This window comes from Chiloscyllium plagiosum, unplaced genomic scaffold, assembly GCF_037043375.1.
Source record: "Chiloscyllium plagiosum isolate Xiang-an unplaced genomic scaffold, Cpla_swu_hap1 HiC_scaffold_4, whole genome shotgun sequence".
Taxonomy (NCBI): domain Eukaryota; kingdom Metazoa; phylum Chordata; class Chondrichthyes; order Orectolobiformes; family Hemiscylliidae; genus Chiloscyllium; species Chiloscyllium plagiosum.
Window position 1 is genome coordinate 18,449,640 of NW_028270142.1, and position 24,362 is coordinate 18,474,001.

General features: G+C 38.2%; 1 protein-coding gene across 1 annotated transcript in view; it reads right to left on the reverse strand.

Annotated features, from left to right (window-relative positions):
* Positions 1-279: 279 nt before the first annotated feature.
* Positions 280-24,362, reverse strand: part of mrps28 (mitochondrial ribosomal protein S28) — an 80,340-nt gene continuing 56,257 nt past the window's right edge. Inside the window, exon 4 of the mRNA XM_043689102.2 lies at positions 280-522. Coding sequence (XP_043545037.2) covers positions 369-522 — 154 coding nt within the window. The 3' untranslated portion in view covers positions 280-368. The remainder of the gene's footprint in view (positions 523-24,362) is intronic.

Here is a 24,362-nt window from a genome sequence, read left to right on the forward strand (position 1 = left end):
TGTTAGAAAATGCACTTGTATTATTAGCTGTTGTGGAGATGAACAGCCTTTGAATGCAGGAACTTAGAAAAGCTGACCTCTGTGGAGACCAGTGATTTAGGGGGACAATAAGAATTGGTAAGTTTGTTTGAATGAAAGTTACAACAGTGTGTAGATAACAAGGGGATTGTTCCAGAGTGAGTAGGAAAAAGAGAAGGGAAAGTTTTTTCACATTTGCTGTTTCGAAGCAGTATCAATAAAAATAATGTGCAATGTTTGAATTGATTAACACAAACAAGCTCACCCTACAAAAGTTTATTTCTTATAAAATAGTAAAGCAAGAATACATATTCTTTACAGAACCAAAATCACATCATTGCTTATGATTTTCAATCTCTTTGATTTGTATCCTTAACGTCCAACAAACCCAGGAGTGCAGCTTCTGCCTCTAGCAGTGTTGTGTCTGTTTTGGCTCCAAGGAAACGTGATGTCAGCTCCAGATCAACAAGTTTCAAACGCACTCTCACTTCCCTCTGATATTTCCTAGACCAAGAAAAATATAACCTGTATGAATAATGTTTAAAAAACAAACTTCATGGAAATGCTGAGATTTAGATGTAAAATACATGAAGCATGTGCGCAATTTCTAGAAGTTGTCTATTTCATTGGATAGAATGTATAAAAACCAAAGTTATCAACAGTTTTTAACCTTGATGCCAGAATCAAATTTTGTTCCTTTATCATCAGAAACAATAAACATACTCATTTTATACTTGTGCCAATTTGATGAGTGAAAATCTCACATTTTTACAGAAGCAATCACATTTGCTGTAATAAACGTACAGCATCCAGAGATTAGAAAGTAACCAACATAATTATCTACAGTATAACCCTTATCACATCAAAAGGTATCACATTCCTGACATACAACAATAAACAAACATACCAACTTAACATCTTCATCCACAATAGAGTCGACAAATTTCACACATACTCTGGAGTTTTGATAGGGTCATTGGAAATATATTTTGTAACCTGTATTTCACTATGGTAACTCAGCTGAACTATCAGAGTCATCATTACTCTGCTGAAACTGACAGCAACTTTGAGAGTTTAGACATCCTAAGAATAATGCCGTTATTGCTGTAGTTGCTGTCAGTATGTCTAGCTCCTTCACGGGATTTGCTGCAGAGGTTCCCACGCCCTACAATCTGCATTACAGTCATATTTTGATGAAAAATTCAACTTCTACAGTGTCAGTCACATTCTAATAATCCTTGAAGTTACATATTCTTAAACAAGGAGCAACTGGGTTGTTACCAGTTCACCAGCCTAATTGGTTCTGGTAAGCTAGTTTTTATTTGTGGAATATCAAATTTTGTCACAATGAAAAAAGACACATACTTAACAAATTTTTGCCAGCTTTATAAATGGGTTTCACTGTTTGAAAATTTGAAGTAAAAGTGAATGATCTTTAGTGCTTTTAACTTTGAGCTGTTGCACATGAACATTTCAATTTGATTTGTCATATATCTACTTGCTGACACTGTTGTTGCATGCCAAGACATCACTTTGACTTGACACCAGATTTAAACTACCAATAAGAATGTAGAGCCTGCACTGACCACAAGTTTTGGTCAATGTACCCATTGGATAGTGAATTCAGATTGGAAATTTATAAAGTACCCTAATTATGTATTTTTCAAAACTCTGACTTCCAAATATAATGGTAAATAAGTCTCATCATGCACTTTAACTTACTCAGTTACGGAAGATTTGTAATTTTTGTCAAAATTTCAATCTACACTTGCACTACACTGTTCATTATGCAGTCCAGGCTTTCATAAAAGTTGCATACTGTAGCAGCTAATAATATTGTCCTATTACTCCAGTTCTCTGCGGAGTGCTCTCCCTGAGACAAAAACATTAAACACAGAAGTGACCACTGTAGCTTTCCTCAAGTGTATCATGTGCACTCATAATTACGAGGTGGCTGCAGTGCAGACAGGTTTGAGCAAGTTTTTGCAAGATGGACACAGGGAGCACAAAAATTCAACAGAAGTAGAAACAGATTTAAGATAATCTGGTATATAATCACATGAAATTCGCTGTAAGAATATCAGTGACATCAAAATTGATGTTGATCCAGCGAAACACTTTGCATAGACACTATACTTACACGAGATTGCCTTTAACACATTAGTTTCCAGCAGTCATGCTGCTCTGACGACACTAAACTTAGTTTTCATGCCTGTAGGCTTCAGATGGGGCGGCGGATATCAGTGGGTGAAGAGGAGTCAGGAAGAAAACGAGCTTGGTTCCTACTTCTGATTATGGCTTCTGCTGAAAAGTGCGCCTTTGGGCGTAAGTATAGATAAACCAGTTTCATTTTGATACCACTTCAAAGTCAAACAGCTGGACCAACAAGTATTGCCTTATAGCTTACAAACAGCCCAGGGGGGAGGAGAGAGAGAGTCAGAAAAGGATGCTGATAGCTCAAATCAGAAATATATTACTTTAAGAATGTCAGAGATGTGAAGAACAATAAAAAGTTCCTGTGTCTCTGAAACATCTCCATATGCTTCACACAGATGGAATTACTGTGAAGTGTTTATGTTCTAACTCTTTGTGGTTGAAGGATGTCTGAGCACTAACAAAATCATCAGATCAGACAAAAGGGCAATAGTCTAACACAGAGCAATACCTGTTAGAATTTAGCAACCTTTTAGCATCACAATGAAATATTAACCTAGATTATCTGCTCCAGACTGGTGTAGCTTTCTACTTTATAGGATTATAATGTTACCAACGATAGAAAAAAAATGGTTTTACTGGAACTGGATTCTATGGCAAACCTCAGTTTTATTAATGATACATTAATGTGCAAATTTCTGAAAGAAACGCGAGTCGCTGTGTAAGCTTTGAATAAAATAAACTTTTCTAAAATGCAGAGAAGTCTGACCATCTGCTACTACTGATCAAATGTAAAGATCTCTCGAGTGGAACCTTTGTGTGAAGATTAGAGTGGTGCTGGAAAAGCACAGCAGGTCAGGCAGCATCCGAGGAGCAGGAAAATCGATGTTTTGGGCAAAAGTCCTTCATCAGAAATTTCTGAAGGGCTTTTGCCCAAAACATCAATTTTCCTGCTCCTCTGATGCTACCTGATCTGTGCTTTTCCAGCACCACTTTAATCTTGACTCTAATCTCCAAATCTGCAGTACCCAACTCCGCCAAGTGGTATCTTTGTAACTTATGATTATGATCTGAATATTTTTGCTTAGCATTGGTGCTCATATCTTTTTGGATCATTTCAGGGCCACAATTTTTGTTGCCCTTTCATTTAGGCCATGCGATGTATATTTCACTTGTCAGTTAATTGCTATCATCCAGTTGCTGACACTTGGGCATTCGGATATAGGACCAATTCTGGGTACTGGCCCCACACCAAGCTGGCACATAGAGTCACAGAAATGTACAGCATGGAAACAGACCCTTCGATCCAACCCGTCCATGCCGACCAGATATCCCAACCCAATCTAGTCCCACCTGCCAGCACCCGGTCCACATCCCTCCAAACCCTTCCTATTCATATACCCATCCAAATGCCTCTTAAATGTTGCAATTGTACCAGGCTCCACTACTTCCTCTGGCAGCTCATTCCATACATATACCACCCTCTGAATGAAAAAGTTGCCCCTTAGGTCTCTTTTATATCTTTCCCCTTTCACCCTAAATCTATGCCCTCTAGTTCTGGACTCCTTGACCCCAGGGAAAAGAATTTGTCTATTTAACCTATCCATGCCCCTCATAATTTTGTAAACCTCTGTAAGATCATCCCTCAGCCTATAACACTCCAGGGAAAACAGCCCCAGCCAGTTCAGCCTCTCCCTATCCTCTAACCCTGGCAACATCCTTGTAAATCTTTTCTGAATCCTTTCAAGTTTCACAACACCTTTCCGATAGGAAGGAGACCAGAATTGCACGCAATATTCCAACAGTGGCCTAACCAAAGTCCAGTACAGCCACAACATGACCTCTCAACTCCTGTACTCAATACTCTGACCAAGAAAAGTATACCAAATGCCTTCTTCACTATCCTATCTACCTGCACTCCAAGGTCTCTTTGTTCAGCATCACTCTCTAGGACGGTACCATTACGTGTATAAGTCTTGCTAAGATTTGCTTTCCCAAAATGCATGACCAATGATTTTCAATATGTAGGCCAAATCATAGTCAGACGATGCATTTCCTGTTCAATTAGAGATAGCAGACTCTGATTTGGCAATTTAAAGGATGAACCTAAGGGGCAATCATTAATGTGGGAACAGAGAGAGTGAAGGATAGAGGAGGGTATCAAGCCATCAGCAGGGAAGCCTCACAAGCAAAGGCAGACTGACAATTTTCACTCATCTCTCTTTACATTCTTTTGGCGATTGTGTCATAACAGTGAAGCATGCATTTCCCAGAACGCTGCAAGCTCAACCAAGCTGGCCCGGTGTGAAGTGGACTGCAAAGTAAGCAGTTACAGTACAGCCACACATGGACTGTACAGACATACCAGACAGTACAGACATGGACACACTGCTGCAAGGATTTCAGTGTTCTTCTGAGGGCTGACAAGATGACCCCAGTGGCATAGAGCATGACATGAAGTGGCACCAGCACTACAACAACCAACCTACTCACAAGCTGAATTGCTTCAGATTATTAAAAAGATGTGCACCAGAGAGCTATGCAGCCAGGGGCAAATGTCATTTCACGATCACTTGTGGAGGAATTAGCACTGACATCACATGTCTAAGTAACTGGAAGTGGAAAAGGAAAGCAAAATGACCTTAATTCCCTGTTCAGGAAACAAGCTTTTAAATCCCAGGTTGAGGGCTTTACCAAATAGTGGAGTACACCATCTTGCAGTTTTTGGGATGGATGCAGGGAGTGTTTGGGCTTCTGAGCTGTATGCTCGAGGCTGGCCACATCCTTCCTTCTGTCTCTCTCTTTCCTTTTCTCTCTCTTTTCTTTCATCTTCTGACATCTTGTGGAAGCCAGAGTGGAGCTGGAGTGTCATCAACAGCAGCATGGCTGTGCCCAGATTGAGGACTGGCTAGGTAGGCCTGAAGCTTCGACTCAGGAACCTGGTGGTCCGTCATCTGTGGTGGAGCTTGGTATGCAGAGCACGGGTGCAATAGGCCCCTTGCAGCAACAGTTGGGTTATGGACTGTGGCGGTGCTCGATGCTTAGCAGATTGCTGCCTGTGGTGGAGCTTGGTGCCCGTAGCGGGGCTGCATCCTTTGTGGGGCATAAGGTTAAGTTCGATGTGGACTAAAGGCGAGGTCCCAGCATGGTCTGCTTGAAGGACTGTAATGCAGAAATTTTTATTTCTTCATTTTTCTAATTTATTCCTAAGATCCTGTACCTAGGTACCTTTGTATCGAAGATGGCAGCATAAGTCGTGACTTTGTAAATTTTTAACTGCATTCATGTGGGTACATGTGACAATAAACCGAATTCTAATTCTAATAACAATGCACATGTAACATCATTATGCAGTCCCTCAGGAAGTGAGTGATGGTGAGGTGGGAGAACTGCCAAGGTAAACTGAAATGATCTTAGCATCACCACGTGACACAGAAGTAGCAATTGCACCAAAATGTCAGATGGACTTTTTCATAATTTTTGCACTGAAGTGGAAAACGAAAATGGCAAAATTGACCAGCATCAAAATATCGGCAAGTCTTTTTTTAATGCAGAAAAAAACCACTGTTGGTTTTAGTGGTATTTTCATTCGAGAGAGCTTTGCAACTGTCCTTTCATTTAAAAGTTTATATCAAAATCGTGTTTTTTTTTCCCTTCTTAAATGCAGAGAGATACAGTACTTACCGTATACTGGCACTGGGTTTATAGCCTGCATTCTTGGTAGTCATACTTTAATTTTGTTCATAGTTGTAACTTCAGCTCTGAACGCACGTAGCTAATAGGGAATTATGACTGTTAGGAAAAAGACTTTTCAGAATGCCACAGTGCTGTCATCTTTCAACCTTTAGTATCCACTTGTTATCATTAATTAGCTATCACCACTAACTTTTAGTGTACACTTACTTTCACCATTTTTTAGTACCCACATACTGCTTTCTTACTACCATTTGTAATTCAGTGTACTTGTTAGTTCACATAAGATAAATCACAGAGCATGGATTCTTCTTGGGATATGCATCTAAAGTTTATTTACATCACTAACTATTTGCAAGGCTGTATTACACACAGCCTGAATTCTGTGCTTACTGCTGTTATTGACTACATCATGTAGACAGTGTGACTGAAGGTGAGGTGGGTAATTTGGTACCCGAACATCACATCATAATGTCGTGAAACTGTCTTAAAGATAGCGCATATAAAATCAAGTTGCCCAGCTTTAAACAAAAAAAGTAGATTGGTGAGCCACTAACAAAAAAACACTACTTTGCTTGTCAACCAATACTTCCAATTTGAAATCAGAAGGCAGAGTGTGCACATTAAGCTTTGCATCCTTTTCACCACCCTAAAACTCTGGGTGGGATATGGTTGAAAGTAAATATAGATCATGCAAGAGAGAGAGCGAGAGAGAGAGAGCGAGAGCGAGAGCGGTGAAACAAATATTCACAACAGAACTAAGATCTTTACCAGCATTTATAAAGATTCAACACTGAATCGTAAATTTGTCTGTCTTTTCAACAAACATAACCAATATGTTCCAGTGTTTCATGTTTTGTTTTACATTTCTACAATCTGCTCTATTTTGCTTTCATTTATCCTAGCACAGTGCATGACTTTCCTTATGCTATCGAATAAAAGCAGCATTTGATACAAGATAAGGACCTAAGTCTCAGGAATGTGAACGTGCATCAATCAAGTGAGTTTCACAATCAAGTTTTATCTAAATTTAGGCAAAACATCAAAACAGAATTGCTGGCAGCTGACTTTTATGTTTTTTTTCATAATTGCTAGCTAGTTGTGGAGGAATATTGTCATCAATAGCTGTGCAACCATTCTCTCGGATTGAACGGGCCAAACGACCAGTTTTCTTGACATAATTATTTTAAGACTCGTGCTTACAGACGGCAACGATGCACTGCCAACACAGAGACTAAAAGTGGAGACGATGTTTTTACATTTGTTTCCTTTAAAGAACTGTAACTTTATCATAGTGACTGCAAATAGAAGCTATCTCTGCAGATCATCATTTGAAGCAAACAACATAATAATCAGTGGCCCTGTCCAGCACTCCTTCTGGCACCAGAAGGATATCCTTTATATACGAGGATCAACACACCAAAACATAGATAAAGTTTTGTTTCTTCCCATCAACAAGATTTATAGGGAGAGGCAAATGATAGGTTGCTGTTGGCATAGTAATCTTATCTAATGTCCCATCATTACAGTCAGGCACCAAATCCTTAATCTCCTAAACAACCAGAGCTCCCTACGTTTAAAGGTTAAACAGTTGAACGCCTCCCAGTCAAACATACATGGGATTAAACTGTCGACTGCGTCTGGCGTATGGTTCAAACTTCAAGTACTTTGCTTTTGAACAATTTCTGTGAACTCTAAATCAAACACATTGAGGGAAGCTCTTATCTTAACTGCTCTTATGAACCGCATTCTCATAGTACCTGCTGCACAAAACCAGCTTGCTGTTCGAGCTCTTAGGCTGCTTTCAGGCATCAAGCAAAAGGCAATTAGGTATGTTTCTACAACTGAGAATGAATTTGCACAATAAACTGTTTTCTTGAAAGGGGGTTTACCATCACTTCCAGAAATTCTATAAACAGCTCCGGAATGCTCAGTGAGGGGGGGAAGCAACACAGTGGGAAACGACAGCAAAATATTTATAACAAATCAATCAAACTATGTAGTCACTTTCTCTATATGTGAACAATTTGTTTGCCTACAACACTGCTGCACTCTTTATTCTATTGCCAAATACCATACAACTTCCAGAGGTTCAGTGCAGCTAGTTGTGGAGAATCACTTCACAGTGCAAAGAGATGCATAATTATATTACTAGCCTGGTGTTTCTTGCATTCCTATTAGCTGGTGTTACCACCTGCACTTGAATTTACTGGATGTGAACAGATATGTAGGTCAATTAGAGAACAAACTCCACTGTCCTGTAGTATTTTATGCTTAATGATTCAGAAGGCAGTTTACAGTTTTCCCAGGGTATAGGATTACAGGTGCACAATGTCCGGATGATAACTTACTTAAATATAAACTACTGCTTTTATAAACTTTTTCAAAACATTGCTTTATGTGTTTTTAGATACCTAATGAAATTCCATCCACCTCTATGATTAAAAGAACACAAAGCATATTTGTTTTAATTGAAAAATTTCAGACACGTATGAAAATAAGATATACAAGAACAAAGAAATGCATTTCAACATTCTCAGAGGTCCCCCTTAGACAGTTACCCATACCCAAACCCCTCCACCCAGGTTAGGCATTGCTACAAAGCATACAGCAGGACTAGTCTTTGGAAAGAGTGGAGAGCTCTTCGGTCATTTAAATTAACATTTGCTTCATTTATCAGTTGTCCAGTTGACAATTTAAACAAGTAGGAAGTTTAAATTAAGCAAAGCAGTTTCTCTGATGAATAAATGTAATTCATGCTGTGATACAAAGACGTGTATGGAATGAGCTGCCAGAGGAAGTGGTGGAGGCTTGAACAATTGCAACATTTAAGAGGCATTTGGATGGGTATATGAATAGGAAGGGTTTGGAGGGATATGGGCCGGGTGGTGGAGGATGGGACTAGGTTAGGTTGGGATATCTGGTCGGCATGGACAGGTTGAACCGAAGGGTCTGTTCCCCTGCTGTACATCTCTATGACTATGACTCTATACAGCAATGGTGCTACAACCGCCTATTGGTAAGTTTAGATCGGGAGGAAGAGAAAATAAAACGTACTTACAATGCTTTCACTCATGAATACAGCCCAGTTACTGGTGAGAAACACGTGTGGGTGCTAAGTGAAATATTGAATCAGGCTCAATGAGAAGTTGAGAAAATAGCAAAAGCAGTGAAAGAGTATTGGGGAAAGCTTAAGCTTTCAAATTAGAACAATTGGGAAGGCTCCCCTTCAGCTCCCCTAAGCTGAAGTGAGCTTATTTTAAAAAAAAAAAATTGGTTCTTTAAGATTTCAGTCCAGTTGTAAAAAAAGGTTGTTACGCCATCTAACCCTCATCCCTCAAAAACACATTTGACCCCCTTGCATCATCATAGCCGTATCACCTCCATGCTCCCTTATAGCCACCTGCATAATCACTCACGCAGTATCCACTTTGAGCAATTCTTAGAAGCTGGATAGAGAAGAAGAAAGAATTTAACAATCTAAAAGAGCTCACATGCAAATACACTTTATATTTTCAAAAATTCCATTATTAGTGAACTCCATTCAAAACATAATCCCCTTAGCTGGTCAATCGGTTTTAAAAACTCCTATCCAGCAAACACATCAAATGTAGTTAATCCTTGAATAGCTTCTTAAAACTGTCAAGCATAATGTGAGCTCAGGACCAGCTTGCTGAGGTAAGTGGCTCTGGAGCTTCTGAAACACAGTCATGCATTCAGAATACATTCAGCTGTAAGAACAATCATTGGAAAATGGCTATTGACTTTTTCTAAGTTACACAAGATGGGGGCTTAAATGATATCAAACCATGACATTTAAAGCACTGAAGCACCAATCAACAGCATTTAGAACTCCTGCAGAAATCTTTGAGGCTTCCATTACAGGTGTAGATGTATCTATCGTAAAACAAAAATTGGGTCTGTTGGAACTCAGCATTAATGTCAAGTCTGGAATTCCCACCAGTGGATTCACACCCTGCTCCTTTCCCTGTGCTAATAAAAATGGGATTTGCCAGAAATAGGGGTGGGATTTGCCAGAAATAGGGGTGGGATTTCTGCATCATCTTTTTATCTGTCATTTTTAAAGATCTCCACATTTGGACCTGTTCCATGAAAATTTAGCCCATAATCTCAGCAGTCTAACAAAATCCGACTCAGTGAAACAGGAAACCCTAGGATATAAAGCTAATGTACGAATAACGTATGAACCAAAAAGTTAATAAAATGAACAGCAATACAAATGTAACTTACAATTTGTAAGTGTCTCAGATGCATAGGAAAACAGTACAATGTGCTCAATTTTTTTCCAATTGAGATACGGTGGGCTGTGGACTCTAATACAGTTTGAAAAATATGTTCCTGGTGATTCTCAAATTTATTACAATTCCATTCTCTCGTAAACTGGATATGATGCAACAAAATCTTTTTTCAAAAATCTCACAGGAGTGTTACAATACATTTAAGTGAGCAGAATTGAGTTTTGAAAATTCAGTTGAAAAAACTAAGATTGGGATCTTCAAAAACTACATCAGATGTATCTTCAACAAATTTTGAGAATGTTCCTCCTTGAAACGTAAGAACCTAAAGAACACAATACAGTAACAAACTTCTACAACTGGTTCAGCAATACGGAACCAATACACAAGGGTATGTGGTCTAACATTACATCATTCTCTGTCTGTTAACATCACCAATTTCTTTGTCTTATTCATATTTGACTAGAATATATTGTGAAGAACACTGAAGAGATTTTTGTCTTCCCCTAAGCACAAGGCATAATTCAAACATGAATTCAGACCATCTGCAGTGTACTTATTAGCATATAATTTTTAAATGCAAAGCAATAAAAATCATGTCAAAATTATTTATGTTCTTTAAGAAAATATGCTTCCTGAAGGTTAAGGGGTGTACTAGAGGGCACTGAAGCCACAATTAACTATACAGTGGTTTTAGATTGAAGTTGTTGTAAAGGAAAACCATGTGCAGTGGCCATTTGGATAATGTGCGGCTGATTTGCAATTGCCAATTTTGTGCCCCCACTGAAATGGAATTTCTTCCATGATTCATTCCAGATTGAGGAGAACTGTTACTTACCTTTGTTATTAATTTAATACTACAGTGGTCTGCATTTCTGATTTCCTTTTATTTTCAAATGGAAAAGATTTGTTGGAAACGGATAAATGGCTCAGCATTGAGTCTCAGTCTTAGGGTCATGGATTTTGTATCAATCAGAACTCGTCACAACTCATGATTGATTATAACGCATGCCAAACCATCTCACTAATGACATCCATTAAGACTGTATTGAAGTGATCAGCATCAATAACTACAACAAAATCGGTGTAGACAATTTTGAAGTTTCTTTCCAGAAATCGCCTGCTTAGAGAATAATCACATCATTTGCCAAATTAAATTAAAGCATATTTTCATAACTTATGCTTGTTTGAATGGTTTCAACAAATATTGACACAGCCCAAAGACCTAAATCCTAAAACGTTGTCAGGAACCCAAAGGAAACAATGATACTATTTTCTTATTACCCCCATTAATAAACAAAGCCAATCAGAAATTTGTTGAGTTTGGGAATTTGTTGAGATACTTTTGCAGACCTTTTAATATCCTGGGATTCCAGCTGGAAAACCTAAGTCTTGCAAACATTTCCTTACATCTCAAGTACAACAACCAGTACAATGCAACAGACTTTGTTCACAGTAACTTGTGGGTGGATTAAAAAAAGCATGTTTCAAAACATATGGCCAAAGTTTCATGCAGCAGTAAAAGAAAACTCCAAACTTAATTAATTTCCGCATGACTATGAGCCATAATATTGGAGTTGAACTTAACACTATCATGATTTTTTGCACCGTTACAAAATGCTATTTCCTATTCTGAGAAAATACCTTTAGATTGAACTACAGTATACTGAAGAGGTACTCTCCCCCTACAAACAACACTTAGAATACATATTGAAATAAAAGCAATGGCTATTTGATAATTTTCTTACATATCTTACATCAACTTTAAGTTTAGATTTTTTTACGAAAATTAATAAAGTTCACAAATATAATTTTTGGAAACCGTTCTCTGGAAAGTTTCTCTGTTGCATCTCCGTCTATCAGGTCATGTAGGTAAAATATCTTAAACAATGCAACAAATTCATCTGGTACAGTGTGCAATGAGAAGAAGATGGAAATAGCTTTACTTGTTCAGCTCTCAAGCTGTTCTCTTCCCTGATACTCCAATGCAAAAAGTAGCTCTTTCATCAGTGCATAAAAATATCACTGAAGTTTGAGCTACATAATGATGGAGATTAAGGAGCCAAAAAAGCTAGTCTTAAACAAAAACAAGTAACGTTTTGAAAATGAAAAGATGTGGGCTCATTACTACACTTTGCTTCTTCATTGAACTAACTCACAAAGTCTAAACAGCTTAGAAGTTCAGCTTAATGTCACACACGACTGATGCACAGTTTAGAAGTTATGCATCCCACTTTGAGGCTTTGAAGTAATCCTTTTCTTCTCTGTTCTAAATCCTACAGCCTGGCAACCAACATGAAGAAACCAATGATGGATAAAGCTTCCCAAATAGGTTTTTGTGTTAGTTGCAACTATCCAGGACTAATTTTAATGCAGTTTATCTCATTTTCTTTTTCATTTGAAAACGAAGGCTCCCTGTTCAAAAAGAAGCTCTTTAGTAACTGTAGTTAATGAAAAAAGTGGGGGCATGTTTAAAATTTTGTTCTTGTGGCTTCAGTACCATTAAGATGGTAAAAGTTTCTGTTCCATGTGATTTATGAATAAAAGTAAAAGTCTCTCTGTCTTCCTAATTGTCCTTTCCCTTTTTAAAACTTTATTTATGTTTTAGTTATATTCCTTTATGGTTGCTCAGGCATTAAACTTTCAAACATTTTCACTACTTGATGTCTGCATCTCTGTGCAACTTTACCCTTCTTCTCACTTTCTCTTTATCGTTAAATCTTTTTTTTCCTTCTGACTATTTGATTAGATTCCCTATAGTGTGGAAACAGGCCCTTCGGCCCAACAAGTCCACAATGACCCTTCGAAGAGCAACCCAACCAGTCCCATTCCCCTACGTTTACCCCTGACTAATGCACCTAGTACTACAGACAATTCAGCATCGCTAATTCACCTGACCTCCACATCTTTGGTATGTGGGAGTAAACCGGAGCACCCGGAGAAAACCCACACAGACACTTGCCCGAGGTGGGAATTGAACCCGGGTCCCTGGCGCTGTGAAGCAGCAGTTCTAACCACTGAGCCACCGTGCCGCCCCGAATTGGAACCGATATTAGTACTGAAGCATGTGAATTGCCCAGGTCTCATTAGCATTTCTCCACACTGTCTCCTGTTCTAAACCAATGGGTATAATGTGGGGTCTTGCAAACAGGCGAGAGTGGAAAAGCACCAACCAAGGCAAAAGTAAATGCAAACTAAGTCAGACAGGTTGGAAGTTTGAACCAGTCACCACTGGAGGGGTGTGACTGGTATCTTATTGGAGGCTCTTATTCTCTTCCTCTAGAACAGTAAACATGCTTCAAAAGTACTTCATTGATGGTAGAGTGTGGCTTGGCAAACTGCAGGAGAAAAGTATGTAGAAATGAGTTAGCTGATCTACAGTAAGGGCATGGTGGGTCCTGGAGACAAAAACAAGGCTTACAACAGATCACTAACATTCAGCACAGGGCTGCGTCCATGTTATACGAAAGAAGAAATAGATGTTATATTATGAATGCCTCTATAATTCTTCCAAAACAAATTATTACACAAAAACAGTCAAGAAGGAATGGCGCTGGAGACTATTATAGGAATTGAGAGGGGTGTGTAAGGTATGAAAGCATGAAGTAGATCCCAGGGATAAACTGTGGGTCAACAGAAGCATAGATTTAAAGTGTAAGCCCACTGGACAGAAGTGACACTGGCATGACATGGGAATAGTAAGAAAGTGCTGAAGAATGTCACTGACATATGTATAATGGAAATGGTTTGTACTGGGAAACAGAAAGAAATGTAACAGCATCCAGCACAGGGAAAAGGAATATCAAAAGGAAGAGGCAGTAGAGCTTAGGATGATGCCAGGATTGTGAAAGGCAATAGAGTAAGGGCTGGTAAATTGCAGTAGGAAGATCAAGAAGCATAAAGTATAAGGGAAGCAAGGTTAGAGAAACATTTGCTCCAAAGCAACTTTCCAGAACTGACCTGAGGAAATGCGCATTATGTAAAATAGATATTACTGTGTATGGATTTGAATTATGACAAACATTAATCACTAAACAATGAACCTTACAAAAAATGTCTATTTTCACCACACAATATCATCTGCTCCTGCACATCCTAGCTGTACCATCATTAAAACTTGAACCATATTTCTGTCATCTTTTGGTTTGATTATTTCATTGTGCCCCTTGTACATCCTTAAAGAACTCAAACTTAGCAAAACACTGCAGTGTTTGATGATCTGGATTGGTTCCTTGACTTCAATATAGTGAAGTTAAACTGACTGTCAAATGTCTTTGTTCAGCCAATCTCTGTAAAATCTTCCAATTCTACATTGTAGTCATGCCCTCACCAGATAGTTTTGTATTTTGTATCCCTCTTCCTTTACCAAATCAGAAATTAGAACCATCTTTGCCCAATCCTCTGGGACTCATTCAGCAAACTCTGCACTCCTCAAAATAAATATCTTATCTTCATGAGGGTTTTGGAGAAAGTGAGGACTGCAGATGCTACAGATCAGAGTCAAGAGCATGGTGCTGGAAAAGCACAGATCAGGCAGCATCCAAGGAGCAGGAGAATCGACGTTTTGGTCAACATGGACCCACGCCAAAAAAAATCTCAAACTCTTGGCAGTATATTATAGCAATTGGCCATTCAGCCCTAATTTGATGTGCTAAGTAACATCATCATGTTGAAAGTGCTGTGTAGCTGCAACTTTTGTTGAATAAAAAGATCAATTGATTTGGGGATCAAATGACCCATCTGTGGTTTACTAGAGAAGTTAAAAATAGTATTAAATTTAAAGAGGCTGAAATGTTACAAAGAATAGCTGTAAGTCGAAAGATTGGGTGGGGGGGGGGGGGGTATTAGAAACCAGAAAAGACAGTTTAAAAATTCACCAAAAAAATTGAAAAAATTGAATAGGTCAGCAGTTTACCAATCACATTTTTTTTTAAATTGCAAGAATTTTTACACGTATATAAAATGAAGGAGAATAGCTAAGTAAATGTTGGCATCTTAGAGGCAGAGCTGCATTAAAGTGATGGGGGAATTAAGAAATAGAAGAAACCTTGAGGGGTCTTGTGGTGTACTGACCCTACCTCTAGACCACGTGGGTTCAATCCTGCCTACTCCACAGGTGTGCAATAACATCCCAGAATAGGCTCATATAAAAATATCCAGCAGAAACCTCAGACACAAGTGTTATGTCTGGCTTTGTAGGAGACAGTAGAAATTACAAACCAGAATAAACATGAGGCTAATATGAATGACGGACCTCAAGGTAATTAGTATCAGCAAGGGTAGAAAAATACTGAGAATCTTCAAGGACAAGGGGCAAAAGGTCTCCATGACCTACAGAGTTCTGGAGGTTGCACAGTTTATGATCTAAATTCCCAAGATTCTTGAGTGGCCCCAGCAGGTTGAAAGTTACCAAGTGTAAAACCACAATGAAAGAAAATGAGGTGAGATTAAAACAAGTCAATTGATTGTCGGGAAAATGCTGGAATTGATTAGTAAGGAATATTTAGAAAATAGATATTACTGTGTATGGATTTGAATTATGACATTAATCACTAAACAATGAACCTTACAAAAAATGCGTGATCAGACAAAGTCAATGTGGTATTACAGAGGGAAATTTTGTTTGACAAATTTTAGAGGTCTTTTTTGAGGAAAGAATGAGTAGGGTTGATAAAGACAAAACCAGCATATGTTGCTAGCTTCAATTCCAAAAAGACCTTTGATTAGGTGCAACAAAAAGGTTAAACTGCAAGATAAGAGCTTTTGGAATTCCAAGTAACATATTGCTATGGAGTGAAAACTGGTTCACAGACAGAAAGCTGAGACCAAAATAAATGAAACATTTCAAGCTGGCAAACTGCAACTAGTGGATTGTGCAAAGATCAGTGTTGGGACTGGAGCTATTTTCAATCTAAATTAATGACTTAAGAGATTGGGACTAATGTACTTCAAGTTTGCTGCCAATACAAAGTGAGGTGGAAATGTAAACTGCAAGTACACAAAGAGGTTCCAAAGAAGTACCGATAGGTTAAGTTAGTGGACCATAATGTAGCAGATAGAGTAAATGTGCTGTTCCCTCAGTGTCACTGGGTCAGAACCCTGAAACTCTATCTCTAATACCACTGTGGGTGTCTTTACACCAAACAGACTATAGCAGTTTAAAAAGACAGTCCCATCACTTTATCAAGATCAGTTAGGGATGGGTAACACATGCAAGCCAAGCCAGTGAAGTCCACATCTTCCAAAATTAATAAAGAAAAGTAAATGCCAAACTAGAAACCTTGTAAGATTGTGGAAATACAACATGTCGTTACTGCATATTTTTGTGCTTTATAACTGTTTGCACTACATAATCCACTTTCCCTTATGTGTAATTTATTGATTTGGATTCATATAAATTATTGGATAATTTCAATCAAATGCCTTTGAATTATCTAAAATTGTTGGTGTGACAGAATAAAGGGTATTTAAGGAAAAAAACCATTGGAACTCATTATGGTGTTGATGCAAAGTTGAAATGCAGTGCCTTATTTATGAAAAGTAAACAGTGCATTTTGCAAAAAACAGAAGTATTTGATGGCAAGAGCTTACAAATTGCTTAGGAGTTTGCTAGCTTTCACTAATCAGATATTACTTTGCCTTTTCCTTTACTCAACATTTTTCCTCATCTTCTCCTGAAGAAAAGGGAATGACTGTGAAATACAGTATCCTGCATGTTGAGTGCCCTTTGATGTCAGACCAAAGTGCCCACTCTTCTTGTGCACATTTTGCTAGTGTCTGCAGTCTATTTGACTTTGAATGTATCTCAATCACATTGAAATCCATACTCATGCAACTTCCACAGAAAAATACATTCAATCCAGTTCTCTGAAGAGTAACTGGGAGTGAAAAACTAATTTAAGTTTTCCCTCCCTAGGCCAGGATGGTGAGCAAAATGTTAGTGCCTTGAACAACATGCAACACATTCTAATCAAATTGATGTTAGGAGATGGGTGTGTCAATTCCATCCATTCCGCCTTATGACAATATGCCTGAACTCTGCTTGACAATGAAACCTTGATATTTGGCTAAGATTTGTCCAGTATAAAATGTTCCAACAATCAGTTCACATGATAGTGAATTGGAGAATAATTACTCATGGCCCAATCTGCCTTCTGCGTGAACACGTGTTCACAATATGCAGGACAATAAAATATCTATGAATGGGATAAATTACTCTGTAATGAATAAATTACAATTAGTCCTCAAACTTCTCTTTTATTGAAGGAGCATGCTGTGATTGTCATTATATAGCATCTCTAAAATGTAAAAATGACAAATGACTTTGGAAAAATCTTCCTTAATTAGCTAGGTGTTTTCAAATATTTGAATCTCATGCTAAATTTTAAGGCAGATGGTAAGTATGAATGGTAATTATTTTTAAAGCATTCTTTAGATATTGAAAGGCTAAAAGAATCTCTAAAAATCAGGGCAGGGCACTGTGATATACTTGAACAAATCAGCGTATAGAAAGGGGAGACATTTGTAGTTTTACCAAGTTTGAAAATGGATAAACATCCAGGACCAGATTAAATGTATCCCTTGCTGCTGTCACATTCAAGCATGGAGATTTCAGGAGCTCAATTTGATTTGATTTGATTGGATTTATTATTATCACATGTACCAAAATACAGTGAAAGGTATTGCTTTCATGAAATCCAATCAAATCATACCTTACACTAGGGTAATAGAACAGAATGCAGAATATAGTGTTACAGATAAAGTGCAGAGAAAGATCAACTCTAACAGATGATATGCCAATAACAGTGGAGAAGAAGTTGTTCTTAAATCTGTTGGTATGTGTTTTTAAACTTTTGTACCTCCTGCACTATGGAAGAGGGTGGAAGAGAGTATTATCAGGCTGGGGGCAGTCTTTGATTACGTTGACTGCTTTCAAGAGGCAGCGGAAAGTAAAGACAGAGTCAATGCAAAGAAGGCAGGCTTTCATGATGGACTGCATGCACAACTCTGTAATTTCTTGCGGTCTTGGGCAAAGCAGTTACCATTCCAAGTGATAATACATCCAGATAGAATGCCTTTTATGGCTCTAATATAATTTCTCAAATTTTCTCTGGCCACAGGACAGATGTAGGACAGTTAATGTCATAATATTATTCAATAATGTTTGTATAGGTAAACCATGAAACTATAGGCCAGTTAGTATGAAAGCAATGGTAGGGAAACTACTGGAAAAATTTGTGAAGGACAAAATTAATCTCCTCTTGGTAAGGCAGGGATGAATTTAGGATGGTCAGCATGGTTTTGTCAGGGGGAGGTTACATCCAACAAACTTAACTGAATTTTTCAAGGAGATGCATAGGTAGTGTCGATGAAGACAGTGCAGTTGATGTAGCCTACATGAATTTTACTCAGGCTTTTGACACAGGCTCATATGAGAAACTAGTCAAGAAGTCAAGGACCCATAAGATCCCAGACAATTTCGCAAATTGGATCTAAAATTGGTTTGGTGGTGAGAGGCAGGAAGTCGTGGTTGAAGGATGTTTTAAGTGACTGGAAATCTGTATCCAGTAGCATACTCGAGGGTTCAGTCCTGAGTCCCTTACTGTTTGTAGTGTTATTAATGATCTAGAGATGAATGAAAGTTCACAGACAACATGAAAATTGGGGTAAATAGTGATGAAGGAAGCCTTAGTCCACAGGATTACATAGACAGGCTGGTTAGATGGGCAAAACAGTAGCAAATGGAATTTAATCTTGAAAAGTGTGAGGGGATACATTTTGGGAGGACTAACGAGGCAAGAAAGTACACGATCAATGGTCGTACCCTGGGGAGGGGGGGTACAGAGAATCCGAAGGACCTTGGTGGGCATGTCCATAGATCCTTAATGATTGCAGGATGGGTAGATAAGGTGGTTAAGGCGGCATCATGAATATTTGTCTTTATTAGTCGAGACAATGAATACAACAGCAGGGAGGATATGATGGAGCTGTATACAAAGTAAGTTATGAGTACAGCTGGAATATTGTGTGTAGCTCTGGTTGCCACATTATAGAAACAATATGATTGCACTAGAAAGGATGCAGAGGACATCCACTAGGAGCTGTATGGACAGAAGCTTTGCAGCTAGAAAGACAGAACTGATAGGCTGGGATTGCTTCTCTGAGAACTTAAAAGCATGGTGGGTTGCTGCTGATCAAGGTGTACAAAATTATGAGGGCATAGACAAGGTACTTTAGAATAATCACTTCCCCTTAGTAGAATGGTCAACAAGGGGGCAAAGATTTAAACTAAGCAACAATAATTTTAGAGGAATCTTGAGGAAATTGTTTTTATCCAGAGGATGGGGAATATCTGAAATTCATTGCCCAGGAACCCTCAAAACATTTGAGCAGTATTCAAGTGAACACTTAAAATAACATAGCATACAAGGCTCGATATCAAGTGTTGGAAGATGGGATTAGAATAAATAGGTTTTTGAAAGGCTAAAGGGACTCTTTTTAAGCTATATGATTATGATTCTATGATGTTAAAAACTTTGCGTGATTAAACCCATTGTTAATGGACCTATTGTGGTTATATTTTCTAGAATCTATCTCGCATCAAAACTGAAGTGCCTGCTGAAACTTTGCCCTTTCTGCTTCTACATAATAATATCCATCGTCTGCAGCTCTGCTTACTTTTGGTATTCTTCAGTTGCAGGATTGCATTTCGTTGCCGATGTTATGCTGTGATTTAGTGGACAAGAGGCACACATGCTAAAAATGTAGATCAAATGTCAGTCCTTTCCCTGGGATGGGTGTCCCCAAGACATTCCCAGCAAATAGTCCTGCTGGGAACTGACAAAACCCCTCAGACATCAGACATATCAACTCAAATGTCTGCCACCACCCACAAAGGACATTGCTGTGAAGCCTGCTCCTTAACCTCTACACCACAAGATCTTTTCAGCCATCATACCTTCTTTACTGCTATTAGTTGACAAGTTCATCAACATGGTGACAAATAGCAGTCAGAGTTTGCCTAAAATCATTCAGAATTTGATTTGATCCGGTCATAAATTCTCACCAACTACAAACTCTTGGACGAATCCTATTGGGAATACGCATGTGCAATGTGAATAAATGCAGTATCTATCATTTGGTTTTTAAATTCACACAATTACTGTATGAAGGGTCTAGGTGACAAGGTTCTTTAACCTCTGGATCCAGATCACAAATCAAGATCTGGTTGATAAGGTAAAAATATTTACTTTTTAAACAGTTTTACTTGTCCTGATTGAATATGACTGGATGATTTCAAATTATTTCTAGTCAGCCAAAGTTCTGGGGGAGAAACACTTTCTGAAATATGGTGCAAAATGCCCAAATATATGGAATCGCATCATCAATAGTTGTATGCAAAATTAATTTCAAGACATTGGCTGTTCTTAAGCAGCTGAGATTAAGATATTTTTAAAATGTACTACAGGATATTTCACTCTATGTTACTCCATTCTATAATACTCCTGACCTGGATCTGCTTCTGGCTGACACTGGTCTATTCCTCTCCTGTCTTTGAAAAACAAGGAACTATTTTGAGATCAATAAATTAAACCACTTAGGCGAATTTTCCATTTGCCAGAACCCCATTAATTTTTTTTTGCATTACACTGACTGCAGTGTCCACATAATTGTGTAACATGAATAAAAAATATAAACTCAATTTTGAAAACAGCAAAAGGTACAGCACACATTTCCAAATGAAGGGATGGTTAATTAAATTAATCACTGAACTGATGAGTGTAGACTGTTTTCTTCTAATTCGAGGTCAAAGCCAAATTGTTAGATCTGCCTTTGGAGTATGGAATAATTTGCCAGATGGAGTATTTGAGGCAGAGACTATTGCGCTTTAAGAGAAATTTGGACACATGTTTAAAGATGTGAGAGATTCCAAGCCATGGAAAGAGAGCAGAGGACTGGGACTGGGATTAGTTATAGTTTGTTCCAGCAAAGATCTAATACTAATGCAACAGCCTCTTTCGGTGCTGCAAACTTGCTCTTGAAGATTAAACTACAGGAAGCAACATTCCACAGCCAATAGTTCGAGCCACTTGGCTGAAGTGAGACACCAATAAAAAGGGAAGGCTGAGAATAATTTAAAAAAGAAATCAAATCCTTGAAGCGTGAAAACGGGGTAAATGGTCTGCTGTCTGAAATGTCAAAGAATGCATTTTAAATTTTTACCAGAAGGCTGTAATTTGGTTTAAAGTTTAAAGGTTGACAAAATTTAAGGATAACAAGTTAGCAGATGATATTTTTTCATCCAATCTTCCAGATGCTTATCAATTTGGTAGTAGGTGAAAGTATAGGTTAATTGGACTGACATCAATCCTGCATATTTTAACTGAAAAATACAATTGAATAATTTAGTTTAAAATGTTACTTTGCTTTGTATTTTACCTTTTATTCCATCTTTTTACTTCACATGACCCACAGGCACAAATTTAGGCAGATTGGTTCTTTTTATTCAGTTCTCTAATCTCCTGGTGGGAAAGTGCCTTTGGCAATGAACTGCAGTCTCGAGGGGTTTTGGGCAGAGTGAAACTACGAAACTGCAGATAATATCTTTTGCATGACCATGAAATCTGATGAGTGTTAGCAAATTTTACTCAAACAGTGCCTCCATCTCTCCTACTGAGTGAACCTATCTGAATAGTGAGAGCGACTATCAACATCCACGCTTAAAATAGAATATTGGAAGGCACTGTACCTTTTACAAGTTAATACAGTATGCTCATGATGATGAAACTACTTTAGCCATTTCTGATCTTTCCCACTTGTTTAAACAACCAAATTCATTTTAGAGAAGGCCAAAAGATATCATAGACACTTTTCACCTGCTGAATACCTTGAATGTAGCTATTATTTACATATGATTCGATCAATTAGGGTTTTTTGTTAATTGGGACTATCTTGCCTTTGAAGTTGTCTACTTTTGAAAGAAAAGTGATAAAAATGTTAGATGATAAATAAATTTTTCAAATTAAATATGTTGTAAAAATAGACAGAACAAAAGTATCAAAGAACTAAACTTCAAGGTAATTTTTTAAAAAGAGGAAAATAGAAGGCAGCATCAGTAAACTGCTTATCTTCTATAATAAATAAAGTGCTGGAAATGATTGGCTGGGTCTGGTAGTTTTTGTGAGCTGTTGCAAGTTGAACATGGCTTTTTCAGAATGTGAACCTTGTTTCTCTCTTCACTGATGCTCTCATATTTGTTGAGTATTTTTAGTACTTTGTTTTTACTTCAGATTTCTAGCACTTTGCTTTTGTATTATATACACTTATTACATTATGTATTGTTCTGGGTGTAGGTTTTCTCACTGAGCTGAAAGGTTCGTTTTCAGATGTCTTGTCACCATACCGGGTAACATCATCAGTGAGCCTCTGGATGAAGCACTGGTGGTATGGCCTGCTTTTTATTTGTGTGTTTAGGTTTCCTTAGTTGGTGATGTCATTTCCTGTTTTTTTTCTCAGGGGATGGCAAATGGGATCGAAGCCAATGTGTTTGTTGATAGAGTTCCAGTTGCAACGTCGTGCTTCCAGGAATTCTCACGTAACTCTGTCTGGCTTGTCCTAGGATAGATGTGTTGTCCCAGTCAAAGTGGTGTCCTTCCTTATCTATACGTAAAGATACTAGTGAGAGCGGGTCATGTCTTTTTGTGGCTAGATGATATTGATGTATGCTGGTGGCGAGTTTTCTGTCTTTTGTCCAATGTAGTGTTTGTTACAGTTCTTGCAAGGTATTTTGTAAATGACATTAGTTTTGCTTGTTGTCTGGATATGGTCTTTCAAGTTCATTAGCTGCTGTTTTAGTGTGTTGGGCTACCATGATGCCAAAAGGTCTGAGTAGTCTGGCAGTCATTTCAGAGATGTCTTTGATGTAGGGGAGAGCGGCTCAGGTTTCTGGATGTGTTTTGTCGGTTTGTTGCCGAGGGATGGGACAACACATCCATTCTAGGACAAGCCATCAGATACATGCACGAGAATTCCTGGAAGCATGGCATTCCAACCAGAACTCTATCAACAAAAACATTGACTTGGACCCCATTTACCACCCCCTCAGAAAAAGAACAGGAAATGATAACACCACAGGAAATGACATCAATCTAAGGAACTCTAAACACACAAATGAAAAGCGGACTATACAACCAGTGCTTCATCTGGAGGCTCACTGAAGATGTTACCTAGTATAGTGTCAAAATGTATGAAAATGAACCTTCCAGCTCAGCGAGCAAACCTACATCCAGAACCTCAACCTGAGCTACAAATCTTCTCAAAACTCATTATGTATTGTGTTTCACTGTTTAATTTAATATTTTAGGTTCACCATAGCAATAAGATGGTCTTGAGATTTCAGAAGCTTTTGATTGTGATATGCATATTCTAAGAACTATAATAAATAAGCTGGAAACAAACCAAGGAAGGTAGCTAGGGGCACATATTCACAGACCTTCAAATCATGAATTCACTCAAACTGGAATGCACGTTCCTAAAGTTGGGGCTGAAAATAATCTGTTAAATTCTACAAATGCCTACATCAAAAGCAAAACTCTGCAGATACTAAAAATCCAAAATAACAAAAATGTTGGTAAACAGCATCAGGGAGAAACAAAAGTTAACATTTGATCCACTCTGCATTCTGTACATAAAGAACTGCAGTTAACCAATGAAGCTCATAGCAAGCTTGATCAACAGCACAACGTTATTCATTTGGCCCTCTATTCTCTCAAAATTGAGTTCAACACTTCTGATCATAACCACGGTTGCTATCTTGTTTTTTTTTTTGCTGAGCAGCTGGACATTCACTTCAGCTCCCCTCATCAGGTACCAACACAGGTCTTAGGTTGTTTTCTGCCAGTCCTCCTCCCCCAGCTTCAGCCTACCACTTGTGATCTCCGGTTCAGGTACCAGAAGCTTGCTAAAGTAACCGTTCCTCTCCTGAAGAGACCAACAAGAGCTGAAATATCTCCTTATTTGATGCTCTACCCTGCCACATGCTGCTGGGGGCCAGGGCTCAAACGGCAACTAAAAAACATAGCACAAGTTCGGCACGCAGAGCAATTTCACTATTATGCATCTTTGCCCATGAGTTGCTGTCCCAACAACTTTATATGAGAAACAACTTAGGTTTACTCAGCAATTGCATTCTTAACAAGTATAATTAAGGTACCATGGCTCAAAAATTCAGAACACCACAAA